This window comes from Cebus imitator, unplaced genomic scaffold, assembly GCF_001604975.1.
Source record: "Cebus imitator isolate Cc_AM_T3 unplaced genomic scaffold, Cebus_imitator-1.0 Scaffold29, whole genome shotgun sequence".
In the NCBI taxonomy this organism is placed as follows: domain Eukaryota; kingdom Metazoa; phylum Chordata; class Mammalia; order Primates; family Cebidae; genus Cebus; species Cebus imitator.
This window is the reverse complement of record NW_016107344.1, coordinates 5361247-5378764: the sequence shown is the minus strand read 5'-3', so window position 1 is coordinate 5378764 and position 17518 is coordinate 5361247. Positions and strand designations below refer to the sequence as shown.

Genomic DNA, 17518 nt, shown 5'->3' with positions numbered 1-17518 from the left:
AATTCTCATTTTGTTTGTTTTCACTGTAAGCTAACTAGCATAAGAACCAAGAAGGATGTTCTGTACCAGTTCCAAGACATCTATAAAAAAAATAAATAAATAAATAAATAAAAAACCACACACACACACAGAAATAAAGCAGAAGGAAAACCTTATTGCTTGAATCTAATTACCCAGAAAATGAACATTTTATAACACACTGGCAATAGGAAGCTGGGTAGTACTTATAATAAAATTATGATCAAATCGTAGTCAGGTATTGAGTTATTACCTAGGAGGACCTGCTATGTGCTGATATTAGTGTCCTACCAAAATTCACATGTTGTGGTCCTAACCCCAAAAAGTAATGCTATTAGGAGGTAAGGACTTTACAGGTAATAATTAGATGAAGTCATTAGTGTTGTCAGGGGAGATGAAATGCAAACACGGACTATGGTATTTGTAAACAAGAAGTTGTTACAAGTAATAATTTAAAAATATACAACAATAGGTTACAGTGGTTATAAATAATTTAGTTTGTCAAAATGAGTAGAAGTAAGCCAAAGTTATATTTTACACAATATTTTTTCCATAAAAAGGAAAATAGTATTTGAATACAGAATACCTTGGTCATTTTACAGAAATACAAGACACGTTTTTATTTTTTTTATTTTATTCTTATTTATTTTGTTTTCCATGTCATATATTGAAATAAATAATTCATAATATGTTTTTATGTGTATCTCTATGGACATTGAACATTGTATTTTTCTTTAAAATTTATTACTTTAAAATATTATAGCTCTAGTAAGTAACATTACACTTCTTATTCAGATTTAAATCTATTCTGGGGCAGGCGTGGTGGCTCACACCTATAATCCCAGCAATCTGGGAGACAGAGGCGGGTGGGTCATCTGAGGTCAGCAGTTCAAGACCAGCCTGGACAACATGGTGAAACCCTGTCTTCACTAAAAATACAAAAATTAGTTGGATATGGAGGTGCATGCCTGTAATCCCAGCTACTCAGGAGACTGAGGCAGGAGAATTGCTTGAACCCTGGAGGCAGAGGCTGCAGTGAGCCGAGATCACACCACTGCATTCCAGCCTGGGCAAGGGAGTGAGACTTCACCTCAAAAAAAAAAAAATGTATACTGTGTATCTTATGTGTTTCTATATTCTTTATGGCACTTCTAATAGTTTTATATATTGAGCAGGCTTAAAATTTTTAATTTAAATTATATTGTTTAGTTACATGCTGCCATTTTTATTCACTCAATGAACATTTGAGTACATATGTGCTACAGTTTTTTATCAATATATAAAAAGAGGTCAGTGAGTAAATGCTAAATTTTTTACTCATTAATTTTTAAATCTATGTGACACATTTTATTGTCACTTAGAGTGAAACAAGATCCATTGAAAAAAGGACAGATTAAAGTGTCAAGGAGAAAAAAATCTAAAGAGTGAGAGAGAAAGAGGAAAATAAAATATACTTTGGATGCGTGCAAATAAATGTACACAAAATAATTTGCAGATACAACCTATTATAGCAAAATAATAGACATAATATGCTTGAAAACTACTGGTCTCTCTATTGGTCCCTCAGTTGCTGAATTTAGTTATAAAATTTTCATCATTGGAAACTTTTACTTTGCCTAAAACACAACTTTTAAATTCCTTATATAATTAAAGAGAAATTATGAGGAAAATGTTTTTCATCTTTATTGAGTTATTTTGAATTTAAAAGAGATTCAAACTATACTTGAAACATTTTAAATTAAATAGATGAATACTTATGATAAGCTTGTAATGGCTTAATTTGTTGAAGTCTATTTTTAAATGTCCTTTACCTGACGTGTTTATGGCCAACACAGAACTAGCCTTGATTTTCAAATAGCTTTCATAAAAGGAAAGTGAATGGAAGAAGTGATCACGATAAATACATTTTTACTCTGTGTGGCAAAATAATAAATAATTTTGAATCAAAAATAATATCCGTTCTGTTTCTGTTGAAAGCCATTCATTTTACATATTTTTATTTGTTACTGTAATGACTTCTTACTACATGCTGCATCCCACTCAATAGAAGGATAATATCATAGACGTTAAACTCCTAATTTTAAGTACTGACATAACGTTCATCCCTAAAAACATTATTAACAGTGATTGTGTATTATTCACAGATATTGGCTGACCTAGAAAATCATGCACTATTTAAGAATGATCTGGAATGTCAAAAACTGATTCTGGAAGCAATGAAATATCATCTATTGCCAGAAAGAAGAACTTTAATGCAAAGTCCGAGAACTAAACCCAGAAAATCTACAGTTGGAACTTTGTATGCTGTAGGAGGAATGGATAACAACAAAGGTATTTAATTCAGGATCCTTAAACTATACACCCTCTGTTATACCGTTATGCAACTTTAATATTGTAATTGTTACTAGCATATGATTTACATAAATCTAGCTTTAATTATTATGATTTAAGATTAAGGGAGAAATTAAATATCATATTTTATTTTTGCTTTCTGCTTCTTATTCATCTTTATGTTCCTTATTCACTTCTTGTGCATTATATACAAGATTTCATATAAAATCAAAGGAGGATTTGAATCACTTAACACAGGCCAAATACTGTGTTGGATATATTGAGAATGGTATTTCAAATCTAAGAAATGTGATATTCAGGCAAATGCTTGCTGGGATCTCAATTATAAAGAGAATCTCACATAGAAGGCTGATAAATAGACAATTACAAAAAAGTAAACAAATGATGAAAGTTATAATATATGTTTAATTGTGTTTATCATTTTAGTCCTTCAAAAGAAAATGAATCATGTGTTTTAAAACTGAGCATATGCATTTGAAGATTTTATTCTTATGTTTTTAGAGTTACTGGAAAATCTCCAAAAATTTATCCTCTTCAGATTTTCTTTGTCTTAATTTTCATGAACAAATAAACAAGGCAACTAATATGCAGAACTGTAATTTTTGTATGTTTGTTTCTAATAAATGATATAATTAAACATAATATATTTCAAGTACATAAAAAACTGCAATTGACAACAATAGAGTATGACCAAATATTCAACATCTTTTTAAAAAATTGTTATTAAGATAAATCAGAACAAAACAAAAAAAACTTCAAGCATTGTGAACTGAGATTTCAAAATTATAGCTAAAAGGAAAAAACTTATATAATCAACAGAGAATGACACATTCTCATTTTTTATCTGTCAAAAAGATATCCTATGGCTGTTAAATGGTTTTCATAGTTTGTTTTTGGAAAAGTGCAACTCCTGTTAACTGGGAAGTTGAAATCTAGTAATTACCACATTAAATGAGCACAAAAGTGTTAACATATGAAAATGAAGAAGCCTAAAGAAAAGAGATTCCTTTATAAGTAAATAGCAAATCAAGAAAGTAAAAAGGCAAAATGTTTGTCATCACATGGGTAGATATAGGCACTCGTGAAAAAGAATAATGGTCCTGGGAGAAGGTACTAAATCATAGAATACACTACTATCGAAGTAACAGAACCCTCAAAACTTCTTTAAAGTACAATATTATATTTTCCATCTGGGTTAGTCTCTTTCCCAAAAGAATCTGGATGATGATTTTGATGTTTACTCCCAAAACCATATGTGTAGATATATAATTGTGTATATAAAAATATATGTATAGATATATAGTTATATATACATGTATAGATATATCAGTGTATAGCTATATAGTTATATGCAAGACAAATAAAATGCAAAATGTAATTTTAATATTTTTGTTTCAAATAAATGATATAATTAACCATAATATATTTCAAGTATATATAAAACGCATTAATGTATTCATATATATATAACTATATATCTATGCATATAACTATATATATTTATATAGAAATATACCTATTTATTATGGTATTCAACTTCCTCTCTAAGACATTATGTAGCTAGGTACCTAAGTATAGGTATATTTAGATTACTAACATTCTTGAAGTTGTTACTTTTGTTGCTTGTAGTCATTACTTATATCGTATGTGTGAATTTATATGTTATTAAATTTTTGAAAGACATTTCAAATTGCTAATTAATATTCACGTGGAAATGTCACCGTTTGCTTGAGCTTAACCCTATCATTAAACACTTTACTGGGATTCGATTCTATTTTATATAAATAATGCCACCATTAGCATCCACATACAAATTTATCCTCACCTCGGAGTATTTCCTTAAATAAATGCCTAGATACAAAATTAGTAGGTGGGAAAGGAAAGCTTTTGGGACATATAAGCTTATTTCTTTTTAGAAAATATATACGAATTTATGATATTCCCAGGTTATACAGAGTGCCAGTTTTACTGTCTTGTCAAAAAAATTTTGTCTTAAAAAACCTTTTTATATGAATAAGTTTTAACATGACAAAACATAGAGTTGTACAATCAATCCCCAAGTGTTCATCATTACATTTACATTTCTCCTCTTGGTAGTGAGATTGAACTTTTTTGTATTTTAAGATTTTATGCATTTAATCACATATATAATAATGAATGCTGATATATTAATATCTTCTCTTCTAATTATTGAATTTTTTTCAGTTTCTTGAGCATGGTTTGGACAGTAGTAACAGCCTATGGTACAATCCTGTCATTTATTTTAGAGGAAATAATTTTAACACTTCAGAAGTCTGCTGTAAATACCTAGTAGGTAGCATAACACACCTGGCAATGTTTGAAAGAATGATGGATACTGTATAAGAAAATACACAGATGCTCCAGATAACATCAAGTTTTCTAAGACAAAATTTACTTATTTTAGCCAGGCATTTAAAGTAAGAGAAAATCGCCTTCTTCCAAACAAAAATTGGAAGATTTGAGACTAAGATTTAGTGTTTGTGAGGACTGACTTACTCTTGTTTTGCTTTCAATGTTTATACCAGGACCACTCTTTCTTGGTAAGCCCTGAATGCCACTTCATTTTTAACTCAGAACTAGCTCTGCCTAGTTCTGAGATAAATCTATGCCTTACAGCTATCTATAAGCTAAGTTTAGCATCTTAGCTTCCATTTTCTGCCTGGATTTCTGCCTCTTGCTGTGTACATCTTTGAGATCAGCAAATGCCCAGAGAACACAAGCAGTGCTGCCTTGCCATTCTCTTTTCTGAGGGATAGGAGTCTAAAGTCCTGACTACCTTGATTGCCCTGAACTGCAATTTGTGTCTTTTCAGCCCCATCAGACTGCCCAGCAGCCTCAGTTCACACGTATTGCAGGATCTCTAAGCTTAGAGCTGCTTGTGAATCAATCATTTCTAAAGGCAAAAATGACAAAGAATGTCAGGCTCATTTTCATTCATGTCCCCTCTTTCTGGGACTTCAGCCTTTTAAGTGTTAGCTGTATTTTTAGTCTCTAATGTCTTAAAACAGCTAAATTTTGTATCATGAACTGAAGCTATATAGGTACTCATGTGGGAACAGTTTGTCTGATATAAACTAATCCATCATGTTTAAAAGCAGAAGCCCTTGTGTATTTGTAATTTTCAGGTTATCTATTTCTGAAACTTCTTGAATTTTTTTTCAGATTTACATATTTATTTATGAATTTTAATATTCTTATCTTACTTGGCTTATTTTTTTATTCTGTCCATTATTTCTTAACAATTACACATTTTACTTTATATCTTGGGGCTTAAAGTTTGGCGTCTAACTCTGCTGTTTTTGACAACTCTCATTCATGTTAGTTTGATTCCTTCTGTGTTAGGTAATACAGCTTTAAAGTCAAAATTAATTTTCTTTACTCTCTGGCACTTCTTAGGGGCCTAAATTTTGCAGATCCTTTCCTCCAATGAGCCTGAATCTGCTTCAACCTAGAACCAAGGGCTCCACTAACTTAGAGCCATGTCAGCTCCATTTAACCATCCAGGCTTAATGTAGCATCTTGGGTTCCTTTTCCTTCCACTTTGTGTTTGGCCCAAGGCACATGCTCCAGATCTTATGGTTGTAAACCTCTGTCCACAAATGCTGGGTTTTGTATTCCTTTAGCTTTTTCTCAGGTTTCACCTCACTGTTCCTTCGACGATTTGACTATGGTGAAAATTTCTCTTATTTTCATGTGAGGCTAGCAATGCGAATAAATTTTTGTAATTTGCACAGGTGGACTTGTATTAGAATTAGAGGGCATTTCAGTCTGAGTCTTCTATTCTCCAACAAGCAGAAGAGTCCTGTTTCTCTTATTCTAAAGTTTACTCCATAGATTTTCTCATTTGTTGTATGTCCTATAATTTTGGGGAAGTAGGTATTTTGTTTATAACTAAACCATTAAAATCTGAAATTTTTGAAACATTTTACGTATTTGTAAAGTAGGCTCGTTGATATTTTCATAGTTAATTAATTTTGGAGTATTCACAAATTTAATAGTACTATTTTCAGTTATAACGTCTATATCTCTAAAATGCAAATAATAATCCCACCTCAAATTTTAAATTATATCATGTATTAAATTAGAACAGCTCTAATTACAATGTAAATGACCATTTATTAACAATTTGATCAAATCTCACACTTCTAATAATGAGTGCAATTCAAAATCTGGAGCCAAAACAGGAATTGATACATGTCTTAGATCTGAGGGATCATTAGCCAATATTCAAAACTACAAGTACAAATTACTGAATACTCATTTGTTCTCCTGTTATACATTAATTCTCTTTTTCAAATGATAGACAACTTGGCAACTAAAACTATATGTTTCTAATTTTAGAAACACTATTAATTGTGATAACACTTGTGATCAATAGTAGACTTTCAGTAAACATCTACTAAATTTAAATTGCAATTAATTTAACTGCTCTAAATGGATATCCAAAGTGGACAAGTCTCACATGTATTTATGAATTATGAATTCACTTTGAAGTATAACACACTATTTATCAATATATACTTTGTGTTAATATAAAATTCACCTTTGTAATATTTTGAAGATGTGAAAAGCAAAATATAATTAGAATATTGTTTTTATCTACACAACTTTTCCAATAGGATCCTTCAAGCAGAAAACAATTTTATGGACCTAGAATATTTTTTCTCAGTGACTACTTATTTGTAAATGATAAATATTACATCAATTACATACATATAAATATATGTAACTAGTTGTAATTTTTTCCTCCCCTCAATAAATTTATGTATGTATTTATTTCAGTAGGTTTGTGGGAAACAGGTGGTATTTTTTTCTACATGGATAAGTTATTAAGTGATGATTTCTGAGATTTGGATGCACCCATCACCTGAGCAGTATACATTGTACTCAGTGTATAGTCTCTTATCCCTCAACCCCCACTCTTTCATTCCTCCCCTTAAGTCCCCAGAGTCCACTGTATTGTTCTTAGGACTTTGTGTCCTCATAGCTTAGCTCCCACTTATAAGTGAGAACATATTATTTGGTTCCTTTTTGTGGCTTAGTAATATTCCATGACATGTATATATATTCCATACACACACACACACACACACACACACACACACACGCATACACACACACCATGATTTATTTATCCACTCATTGATTGATGGGCATTTGGGCTGGTTCCATATTTTTGCAATTGCAAATTGTATTGCTATAAACATGCATGCGCAAAGATCTTTTTCATATAATGACTTATTTCTGTCTAGGTAGATATCCAGTATTGTGACTGCTGGATCCAATGGTAGATCTACTTTCAGTTCTTTAAGAAATCTCCATGCTGTTTTCCATAGTGGTTGTACTGGTTACATTTTCACCAGCAATGTATAAGTTTTCCCTTTTCACCACATCCATGTCAACATCTATTTTTATTTATTTTTTTTTATTTTTTATAATGACCATTCTTGGAGGAGTAAGCTGGTATCACATTGTGGTTTTGGTTTGCATTTCCCTGATCATTAGTCATGTTCAGCATTTTTTCATTTGTTTTTTGGCCATTTGTATATGTTCTTTTCAGAATTGTCTATTCATGTCCTTAGCCCACTTTTTAATGGAATTGTTGTTTCTTGCTGATTTGTTTGAATTCTTTGTAGATTCTAGAAATTAGTCCTTTATCAGATGCATCGTTTGTGAAGATTTTCTCCTTATTCTGAGGATTTTCTGTTTACTCTGCTGATTATTTCTTTTGCTGTGCGGAAACTTACTTAGTTTAATTAAGTTCTATCTATTTATCTTTTTCTGTTATGTTGCTTTGGAGTTCTTGGTCATAAAGTCTTTGCCTAAGACAATGTTTAGAAGAATTTTTCCGATAATATCTTCCACATTTTTTTATGATTTTGAGTCTTAGATTTAAGTCTTTGATTCATATTGAGTTGATTTTTGTATAAGTTGGGAGATGAGTATCCAGTTCTGTTCTATGACATCTGGCTTGCCAATTATCCCAGCAAAATTTGTTGAATAGGGCATCCTATCCCCACTTTATGTTTTTGTTTCCTTGTCAAAGATCAGTTGGCTGTAAGTATTTGGCTTTATTTATGGGTTTTCTATTCTGTTCCATTTGTCTGTGTGCCTATTTTTATACCAGTACTGTGCTGTTTTGGTGACTTAGTTTTATAGTATAGTTTGAAGTTGGGTAATGTGATGCCTCTAGATTTGCTTTTTTGTTGTTTAGTCTTGATTTGGCTATACAGGTTCTTTTTTGTTTCCATGTGAAGTTTAAGATTTCTTTTTTTCAGTTCTGCAAAGAATGACAATATTTTGATGGGAATTGCCTTGAATTTTTAGATTGCTTTTGGCAGTATGCTTATTTTCACAATGATTCTACCCATCCATGAACATGGGATGTGTTTCCATTTGTTTCTGTCATCTATGATTTATTTCAGCACTGTTTTGAGGTTTCCATGTAGAGGTCTTTCAACTCCGTGCTTAGGTATATTCCTAAGTATATTATAATATTTTTGGCAGCTATTTTAAAAGGAGTTGAGTTCTTGGTTTGATTCTCAGCTTGGTCACTGTTGGTGCATAATAGTGCTTCTGATTTGAGTACATTGATTTTGTATTCTGAAACTTTACTGAATTTATTTATCAGATATAGGAGCTTTTTGGATGAGTATGTAGGGTTTTTCAGGTATACAATCATATCATCAGTGAAGAGCAACAGTTTGACTTCCTCTGTACCGATTTTGATGCCCTTATATGTTTCTCTTGTTCGACTGGTCTGGCTAGGATTGAATTCAATGAATTCTATTACATTGAATAGAAGTGGTAAAAGTGGGTATCCTTGCCTTGTTCCAGTTCTCTGGAGGAATGCTTTTAACTTTTCTACATTCAGTGTGATGTTGACTGTGGGTTTGTTATAGATGGCTTTTATTATCCCCCCCACCTTTTTTCTCTTTTTTGAGATGGAGTTTCTCTCTTTGTTGCCCAGGCTGGAGTGCAGTGGCATGATCTCGACTCACTGCAACCTCTGCCTCCGAAGTTCAAGCAATTCTTGTGTCTCAGCCTCCCAACTAGCTGGGATTATAGGCATCTGCCACCACACCCTGCTAATTTTTGTATTTTTAGTAGAGACCAGGTTTTACCATGTTGGCCAGGCTGGTCTCAAACTCCTGACCTCAGGTGATCCACCTGCCTCAGCCTCCCAGAGTGCTAGGACTGCAGATGTGAGCCACTGTGCCCAGTCACTTTTATTGTGTTAAGGTATGTCCCCTCTATCCCAGTTTTGCTGAGGGTTTCAATCATAAAGGGATTTTGGATTTCGCTAAATGCTTTTTCTGCATCTCTTGAGATGATGATGTAATGGTTTTTAATTCTGTTTATATTGTGTAGCACATGAATTGACTTGCATATAGTAAACCATCCATGCATCCCTGGATAAAATCCACTTGATCATTGTGGATTATCTTTTGATATGCTGTTGGTCAGTTAGCTAATATTTTGTTGAGGATTTTTGCATATATGCTCATTAGGGATATTGATCTGTAGTTTTTTTTTTTTTTTGTTATGTCTTTTCCTGGATTTGGTATTAGGGTGATACCGGTTTCATAGAATGATTTAGAGAGGATTATCTCCTCTCCTATCTTTTGGAATAGTTTCAATAGAATTGTTACAAATTCTTCTTTGAATGTATGATAGAATTCATCTGTGAATTCACCTGGTCCTGGACTTTTTTTTTGTTGGTAATTTTTTTTAAGTTACCATTTAAGTTTTGCTCCTTGTTATTGGTCTGTTTAGTTTCTATTTCTTCCTGATTTAATGTAGGTCTGTGGTATATTTCCAGAAATTTATCTTTCTCTGCTATATTTTCCAGTTGTGTATGTAAAGGTGTTCATAGTAGTCTTGTATGATCTTTTGTATTTCTGTGTTATCAGTTGTAGTATCTCCTGTTTCATTTCTAATTGAGCCTGTTTGAATCTTTTCTCTTTTTTTTTTTTNTTTTTTTTTGTTAATCTCACTAATGGTCTATGAGTTGTGTAAATTTTTTCCAGGAACCAGACTTTCATTTCATTTACCTATTGTATTTATTTTTCAATTTTATTTAGTTCTACTCTGATCTTTATTTCTTTTCTTCTGTTTTGTTTGGTTTGTTCTTGTTTCGAAGTATGACCTTCGATTGTCTGTTTGTGCTCTTTCAGACTTTTCAATGTAGTCATTTAACACTATGAACTTTCCTTTTAGCATTGATTTTGCTGTATCCCACAGGTTTTGATGAGTTTTGTCACTATTGTCATTCAGTTTATATAATTTTTAAATTTCTACTTTGACTTTACTGTTGACCCAACAGTCATTCAGGATCAGATTACATAATTTCTATGTTTTTGCATGATTTTGAGGATTACTTTTGGAATTGATTTCCAATATTATTCCACTGTAGTCTGACAAAGTACTTGATGTAATTTCAATTTTCTTAAATTTTTTATGACTTGTTTTGTGAGTTATCATACAGTCTATCTTAGAGAATGTTCCATGTGTTGATGAATAGAATGTATATTCTGCAGTTGTCGGGTAGAATATTATGTAAATACCTGTTAGTTCATTTGTTCTAGGGTACAGTTTAAGTCCATTGTATCTTTTTTGACTTTCTGTCTTAATGATTGTCTAGTGCTCTCAGTGGAGGATTAAAGTCCCCCACTATTATTGTGTTGCCATCTATCTCATTTCTTAGGTCTAGTAGTAATTGTAATATATATGCACTTAACACTGGACCTCCCAAATTTACAAAATTTGGGAGGTCCAGTGTTAAGTGCATATATATTTAAGATTGTGATAATTTCCTGTTGGACAAGTCATTATGTCATTATGTAATGTCCCTCTTTACTTTTTTAAACTGTCGTTGCTTTAAAGTCTGTTTGATATAAAAATAGCTACTCCTGCTCACTTTTGGTGTCCATTTGCATGGAATATCTTCTTTTTCTACCCATTTACCTTAAGTTTACTTGAGCCTTTATGAGTTAAATGAGTCTCTTGAAGATAGCAGATACTTGGTTAGTGAATTCTTACCCATTCTTCCATTCTGTATTTTTTATATGGAACATTTAGGCCATTTACATTCAATGTTAATATTGACATGCAAGGTAGTATTCCATTCAATGTGCTAGTTTTTGCCCAAATATTTTGTTTTTTTATTCTTCACTGTATTATTGTTTTATAGGCCTTATGAGATTTATGCTTTAATGAGGTTCTTTTTTGGTGTATTTTGAAGTTTTATTTCAAGGACTCCTCTTAGCAGTTCTTGTAGTGCCGGCTTGGTAGTGCCAAAATTCTCAGCATTTCTTTGTCTAAAAAATATTTTATCTTTCTTCACTTATGAAGCTTAGTTTCACTGCATACAAAAGTCTTGGCTTATAGTTGTTTTGTTTAAGGAAGCTAAAAATAAGATCCCAATCCTTTCTAGCTTGTAGGGTTTCTGTTGAGATAACTGATGTTAATTTGATAGGTTTTCTTTTATAGGTTACCTGATGCTTTGCATTACAGCTCTTTAATTTTTTTAACTTCTTTTTCACCTTTCTCTGCACCCTCCTTGAGTAGCTTAGTAATCAACCTTCTGAATTATTTTTCTAGCAATTTAGAGATTTCTTATTGGTTTGGATCCATTGTTGGTGAGCTAGTGTGATCTTCTGAGGGTGTTAAAGATCCTTGCTTTGTTACATTACCAGAATTATTTCTCTGGTTTCTTCTTTTTTTGCATAGAGTATGTCAGAGGAAAGATCTGGGGCTCAGAAGCTGCTGCTGAGATTATTTTGTCCTGCAGAATAATTCCTTGATATGGTATTCTCTTTCTTCCCCTAGGGATAGGGCTTCCTGAGAGCTAGACTGCAGTGATTGTTTTTGCTCTTCTGAGTCTAGCCACCCTAGCTATAATCCACGCTGGTACTGGAGTGTGTCTGTTGGGTCCAGTAATGTGATATGTCTTCAGGTCTCTCAACCATAGACACCAGCACTTGCTCCAGCAGAAGTAGTAGGGGAGTGAAGTGAACTCTGTGAGCGTCCTTGGTTGTAGTTGTGTTTGGTGTGCTGGTTTCCTCAAATACTAGTTATACTAGGAGTTTGCTGGCCTGTAGCCAGGAGGTGACACTTTCAAAAGAGCATCAGCTGACATAAGCTTGCCCTAAGATTTCTTGGATATGTATACTTTGGATAAGTATACAAGATTTCTTGGGTTTCTCAGGCAATGGGTGAGGCCTTAGAGATCCTAAGAGATTATGTCTTTCATCTTGACTACCAGAGCAGGTACAGTAAGACCCGGTGGGTGCAGGGTTAGGCATGTCTGAACTCAGACTCTCCTCGGGCAGAGCTTGCTGTGCCACTGTGGGGGATGCAGTTTCTCTGGCCAATGGTGTTACTTTCCCAGGGGGATTATGGCTGCTTCTGCTGTGTCACACAGGTTGCCAGAGAAGTGGTGGAAAGCTGGCAATGACAGCCTCACTCAGGTCCCACACAGCCAGCAAGGCCAGTCTTAGTTCCACTTTGCCTGCACCATCATCAGCACTGAGTTTATTTCCAAGCAGGAGGTGGGTAAGCAGGGCTGAGATCTCGCCCCAGGCTACAAGCCTCCCAGCTGAGAAAGCTAGCAGGGTTTTTAGGCCTCACTCCTCACCACCTGGGGTGGCCTCTGTGTTCCTATGACCTGTACTTCCCATTTGTACGCTGCCCTAAATTTTACCCAGGAATATTTGCACTCAGTCAAAAAGAAAGTTTAGCTGGAGGTTTCCTTCTCCCTGTGATCCTTTCCCAATACCACTGGCTGCCCTCCCCAAGGACCCCTGGGAGTTAAAGTTAGAAATGGCTTCCCTGGTCACTGGGAGTACTTACAGGACTCTTTATGCTTCTTATTCTATTTTTATATTTGACTTGGCTCTATAAATTTGTTTCAGCCCTAGATATATTAAATGCTTCCTTTGTGATCTGGATTTTCAGATTCCCTCAGTGAGGTGAGGGTATGTGCTTGGAGGCTGACTTTCCCCTCTCAAATTTTGGGCACTCACAGCTTTCTAGCTGCCTCACAGAGTTTGCTGTGGCAAGCCACTTCTTTCAAATGATCTGTGAATTCCTTTGGTTTTCCTGCTATGTTCCTGCTTAGTTCTTGGAGCAAAATTTCATGATGTGAGTCTCCTCACACTGCTCTGTACATCCAAGTGGGAGCTGCAAATTAATCTTATATCCTGTTATTTTCACATCAGTGATTTTATTTTAAATACCTCTTTCCAAATAGCACCATACACAGAATTTTATTTACTTCCTACAACAAACTTATCTGGAGAGTATTTTTCAAGCTCATTTTGATTTTGAAGAGATTAAGTAGAAACTTTATTAGTTTCTACCATTTAGTATGGTAGCTATGGTAGACTTTAAATCTAGGATTGTGTGTAATTACAAAATTTGTATTATTTCTTCTACTCGTTTGCTCACATTTAACCTGTTAATGATGAGATATGCTAAGAATGACTTTTTTAAAAGGTCAGCTAAAAGCTTGACGTATATTAATTCTTATTATTTTTATTTAAAATTTTTTTGGGGACTAGAATCAGTTCTCAAGTGCACTGTGTGAAGGAAAAAATTTCAAGCCAGATAAATTGTATCTTCTGAAGCAATCATACAGTTAGCATCCATAGTCTCATCTAGACTATATCATTACTAGTATGCAACATGGCCTTATCATATACTTATCCATCTATCATTTTTCTATCACTCATCAATTTTTAATGCATTTCAAAGTTGTAAATATGGTTGCCCTTGATCCTAAACATAGCTGCATACATATTATCATTAGATTTCAATTACTTTTTAGAGATTCTAGGGAAAATTTACATTCATTGAGATGTACAAATCTTAAGTGGTCCTTTGAGTTTTCACAATGCATACAGCTTTTTAACCCAAACACCAAACATGCTAGAGACCATTACTGCTACCCCAGAAAGCTTCCTCATATTTCTTCCCAGTTAATCTCACATTCCACATCTCCAAAGACAACACTACTTCGAATATTTTTTCAACTTAAGTCAGTTTTGCCTATTCTTGGGCTCATATAAATGAAAATCACACACTTTGTACTCTTTATCTAAGTTTTTTTCAATTAGCATATTATTTTGGAATTCATTTATGTTGTTGTGCATGTCCCCATCTATTCTTTTTAATATATTAATAGTAATCTGCTTATCCAGTCTCCTGTTGATGAAAACCTGAAATATTTTCAGTTTTAGCTATTATAAATAAAGCTGATGTAAACAGTCATATACAGGTATTTTGGGGGTCACTGCACACATATACTGATATAATGTCATTCACCTTGTAAAAAACATATTCAAGAAAAACATCAGAGAAAATATTGTCTTTTAGGGAACTGTATCAATATGTCACTGAGTGAATCATAAAAAAGTGCTATTTTCTTTATGGCTTTTTATTTATAAATATATTTGATTTTTCATGGTCTTTTCTACTAATAACATTTCATACGTGACATACAACTGGGACTTTAGAGAAATTTTATACGTAGAAATATTCTTTGCTATAACAAAATTATAGCATGCATTTATATTTAATGTTAAAGCTTTTTAAAAATGTTATGCTAGCTCTATTTCACACTCAGGTATTCTTGATGCCTGACTTTTAAAGGATGCTTCTATGAACATGCAGCCCTTAATGTGGTTCAGAAATACAGACATACACTTGTGGATTGTAGTATATATACATATATACACATAATGATATACACACTAAGAGGTGATTTAATACTGAGAGCAAAACTTATTAATAAATACCCAAATGGTAAGAACATTTAATTTTCTGTATTACACTGGAGTCATATCAACTATACACATTATTCAAGGCATCTAACCATATGAAAAAGAGAGAGAAAGAGAGAAAAAACCAATTTCAATGATGAGAGTGATGCCAAGTTCAATTTCTCTGGAGTAAACAAGCAAGAAGTAAGAAAAGTGAAAATGCTAATGCTTCAGAAAGTCCCAGTATCCATGTAGTGTGGGGAGTGGAGTCCTACATTTAATGACTTACTTTTTATTTTATATAAAAGTAAACTATACAAAAGAAAACAAAATATTTCATTTTGTATCATCAACAAAATACCAAGCTAAAAATAGATTTCCACACTAGGTTTGAAGTTTTAATATATAGTGCTATACATGTTTGTATATTTAGCCCAATTTCTAATATGCATTTATTAGAAATGTAAAGAATTTTTTTAAAAACAATTTTAATTATTTTATTATTTTTATTGTTTTATTATTTTTGGCTTACATATAGACTTTGGAGCCTACCAACTCCTCACCAACAACCCCAAATACCTTTGGGTGCATGATATTCACTTATTTTAACAAAATTGAAAAGTTGTGTGAGACTTACAAACTTTAGTAGTGTACCTAAGTATTTTAATTTTTTTTTTTTGGTGTTTCTCATATGCAAAATGGGAATACTAACATTCCCTATTTCTTTGAGACATTTTGAGATATATATACTGATGCAAGAACACAGGTTGACATGTGAAGTTGTTGTAAGTTAACAACTTAACCAAATGCTGATTCAACAAATAATGACAGGAGCCATATTTTGAAATGTTATGACATATATTATTTATTTGTGGCAATTTCTTTCACACTTAAACCTCTGTTTATTAGAGGTAAGGCTTCTATGGCCTCACAGAGCAAACACATTTAAAATGTAAGCTCTTGATAGCAAGCTTTTGACTTCTAAACTGATTATCCTGAAAGAAAGTTTATGTACAAGATGAGTTCAGTTATAAAAATATAAGCTTATATTTTTGAATAACTGAATTGCACATATATATTCTAAACCCACTAAATAGCCATTGTTTTCTAAATTATATGTGCATCAAAATTTTAATGTCAATATCAATTTAATCTTTATCAGGTAATTATTTTAAACTAGTTATTCTTCATTATAAGGTTAATATAATTGAATATATTGTATAGCAATTATACACATTATTTTCACAAATATACTATTTTTAATTCTTACTTGGTCTGTTGTCATACGATTCTAATTTGAAGTATTTTTGTTGCACTTATAATATTTTTGTAAGTGGCTCTGTTGGAGCTATTCCTTTTATGTGGCTCAAGAATCTCTACTGGATGGTCACCTCTGAAGTGTGGGTAGAAATAAATAATGACTTCATATACTTGGAAGTCTGACTAATTATAATTGTATCATATCATTATTTGTTTAGATGTCCATGTATTGAATAGACAATGTCACTTTCTGATAATTCTGTTGACATTTTCTCCCAAATTAAAAACATGACCTTTTAAAAATGTTTGAATAATTAGAAGTTATTAATTTTGACGTAGAATTAAAATTGTATCTTTCTACTGTCTGTTCCTTATATGTTTCTTGGGTTTCCAAATTATAAACTCATTCTTTTGGGATTATCTAATTCTGCTACAAATATTCACTGAGTGCCTACTAATGCCTAGTCATTGTTCTTAGTCCTGGTGAATAAAACTATAAAAATCCCTGCCATGTTTTAGCTTAAGTTCTATTCATGAGGCAATAAGCAAAAAAGTTAGTGAAATAGTTTATGTGATGGTCATTCATACAAAAGTATAAAGTAAAAACAGGGGAATGAGGAGTACAAAATGAGGGGACAGGGTTAATATTTTATGTAGCAGGGAAGGTCACTTCATAAGTTAAATCAAACATAAAAGTTGCTATCTGAAATTTTCATTAATTTTTTTTATAAAAATGAAGAGTTCTTAAAATTATTATGACCAAGGTCAAGTGTGGTGGTACACCTGTAATTCCAGCACTTTGGGAGGCTGAGGTGGGAGAATCACCTGAAGTCAGGAGTTTGAGACCAGCCTGGCCAACATGGCAAACCCTGTCTCTACTAAAAACACAAAAATTAGGCAGGTCTGGTGGCAGGGGCCTGCAATCCCAGCTACTTGGGATTGCAGTGAGAATTGAAAAGGGCCAATTCCCTTTTTCAATTCTCACTACTTGGGAGGCTGAGGCATGAGAATCACTTGAACCAGGGATGCGGAGATTACAGTGAGCTGAGATAGCACCACCGCACTCTAGCCTGGGTGACAGAATGAGACTCTATCTCAATAAA

At 32.9% G+C, this 17518-nt stretch overlaps 1 protein-coding gene across 1 annotated transcript in view; it reads left to right on the top strand.

The window, feature by feature from the left end:
* Positions 1-17518, top strand: part of KLHL1 (kelch like family member 1) — a 422085-nt gene that overhangs the window by 274820 nt on the left and 129747 nt on the right. Inside the window, exon 6 of the mRNA XM_017523615.1 lies at positions 2163-2349. Coding sequence (XP_017379104.1) covers positions 2163-2349 — 187 coding nt within the window. The remainder of the gene's footprint in view (positions 1-2162; positions 2350-17518) is intronic.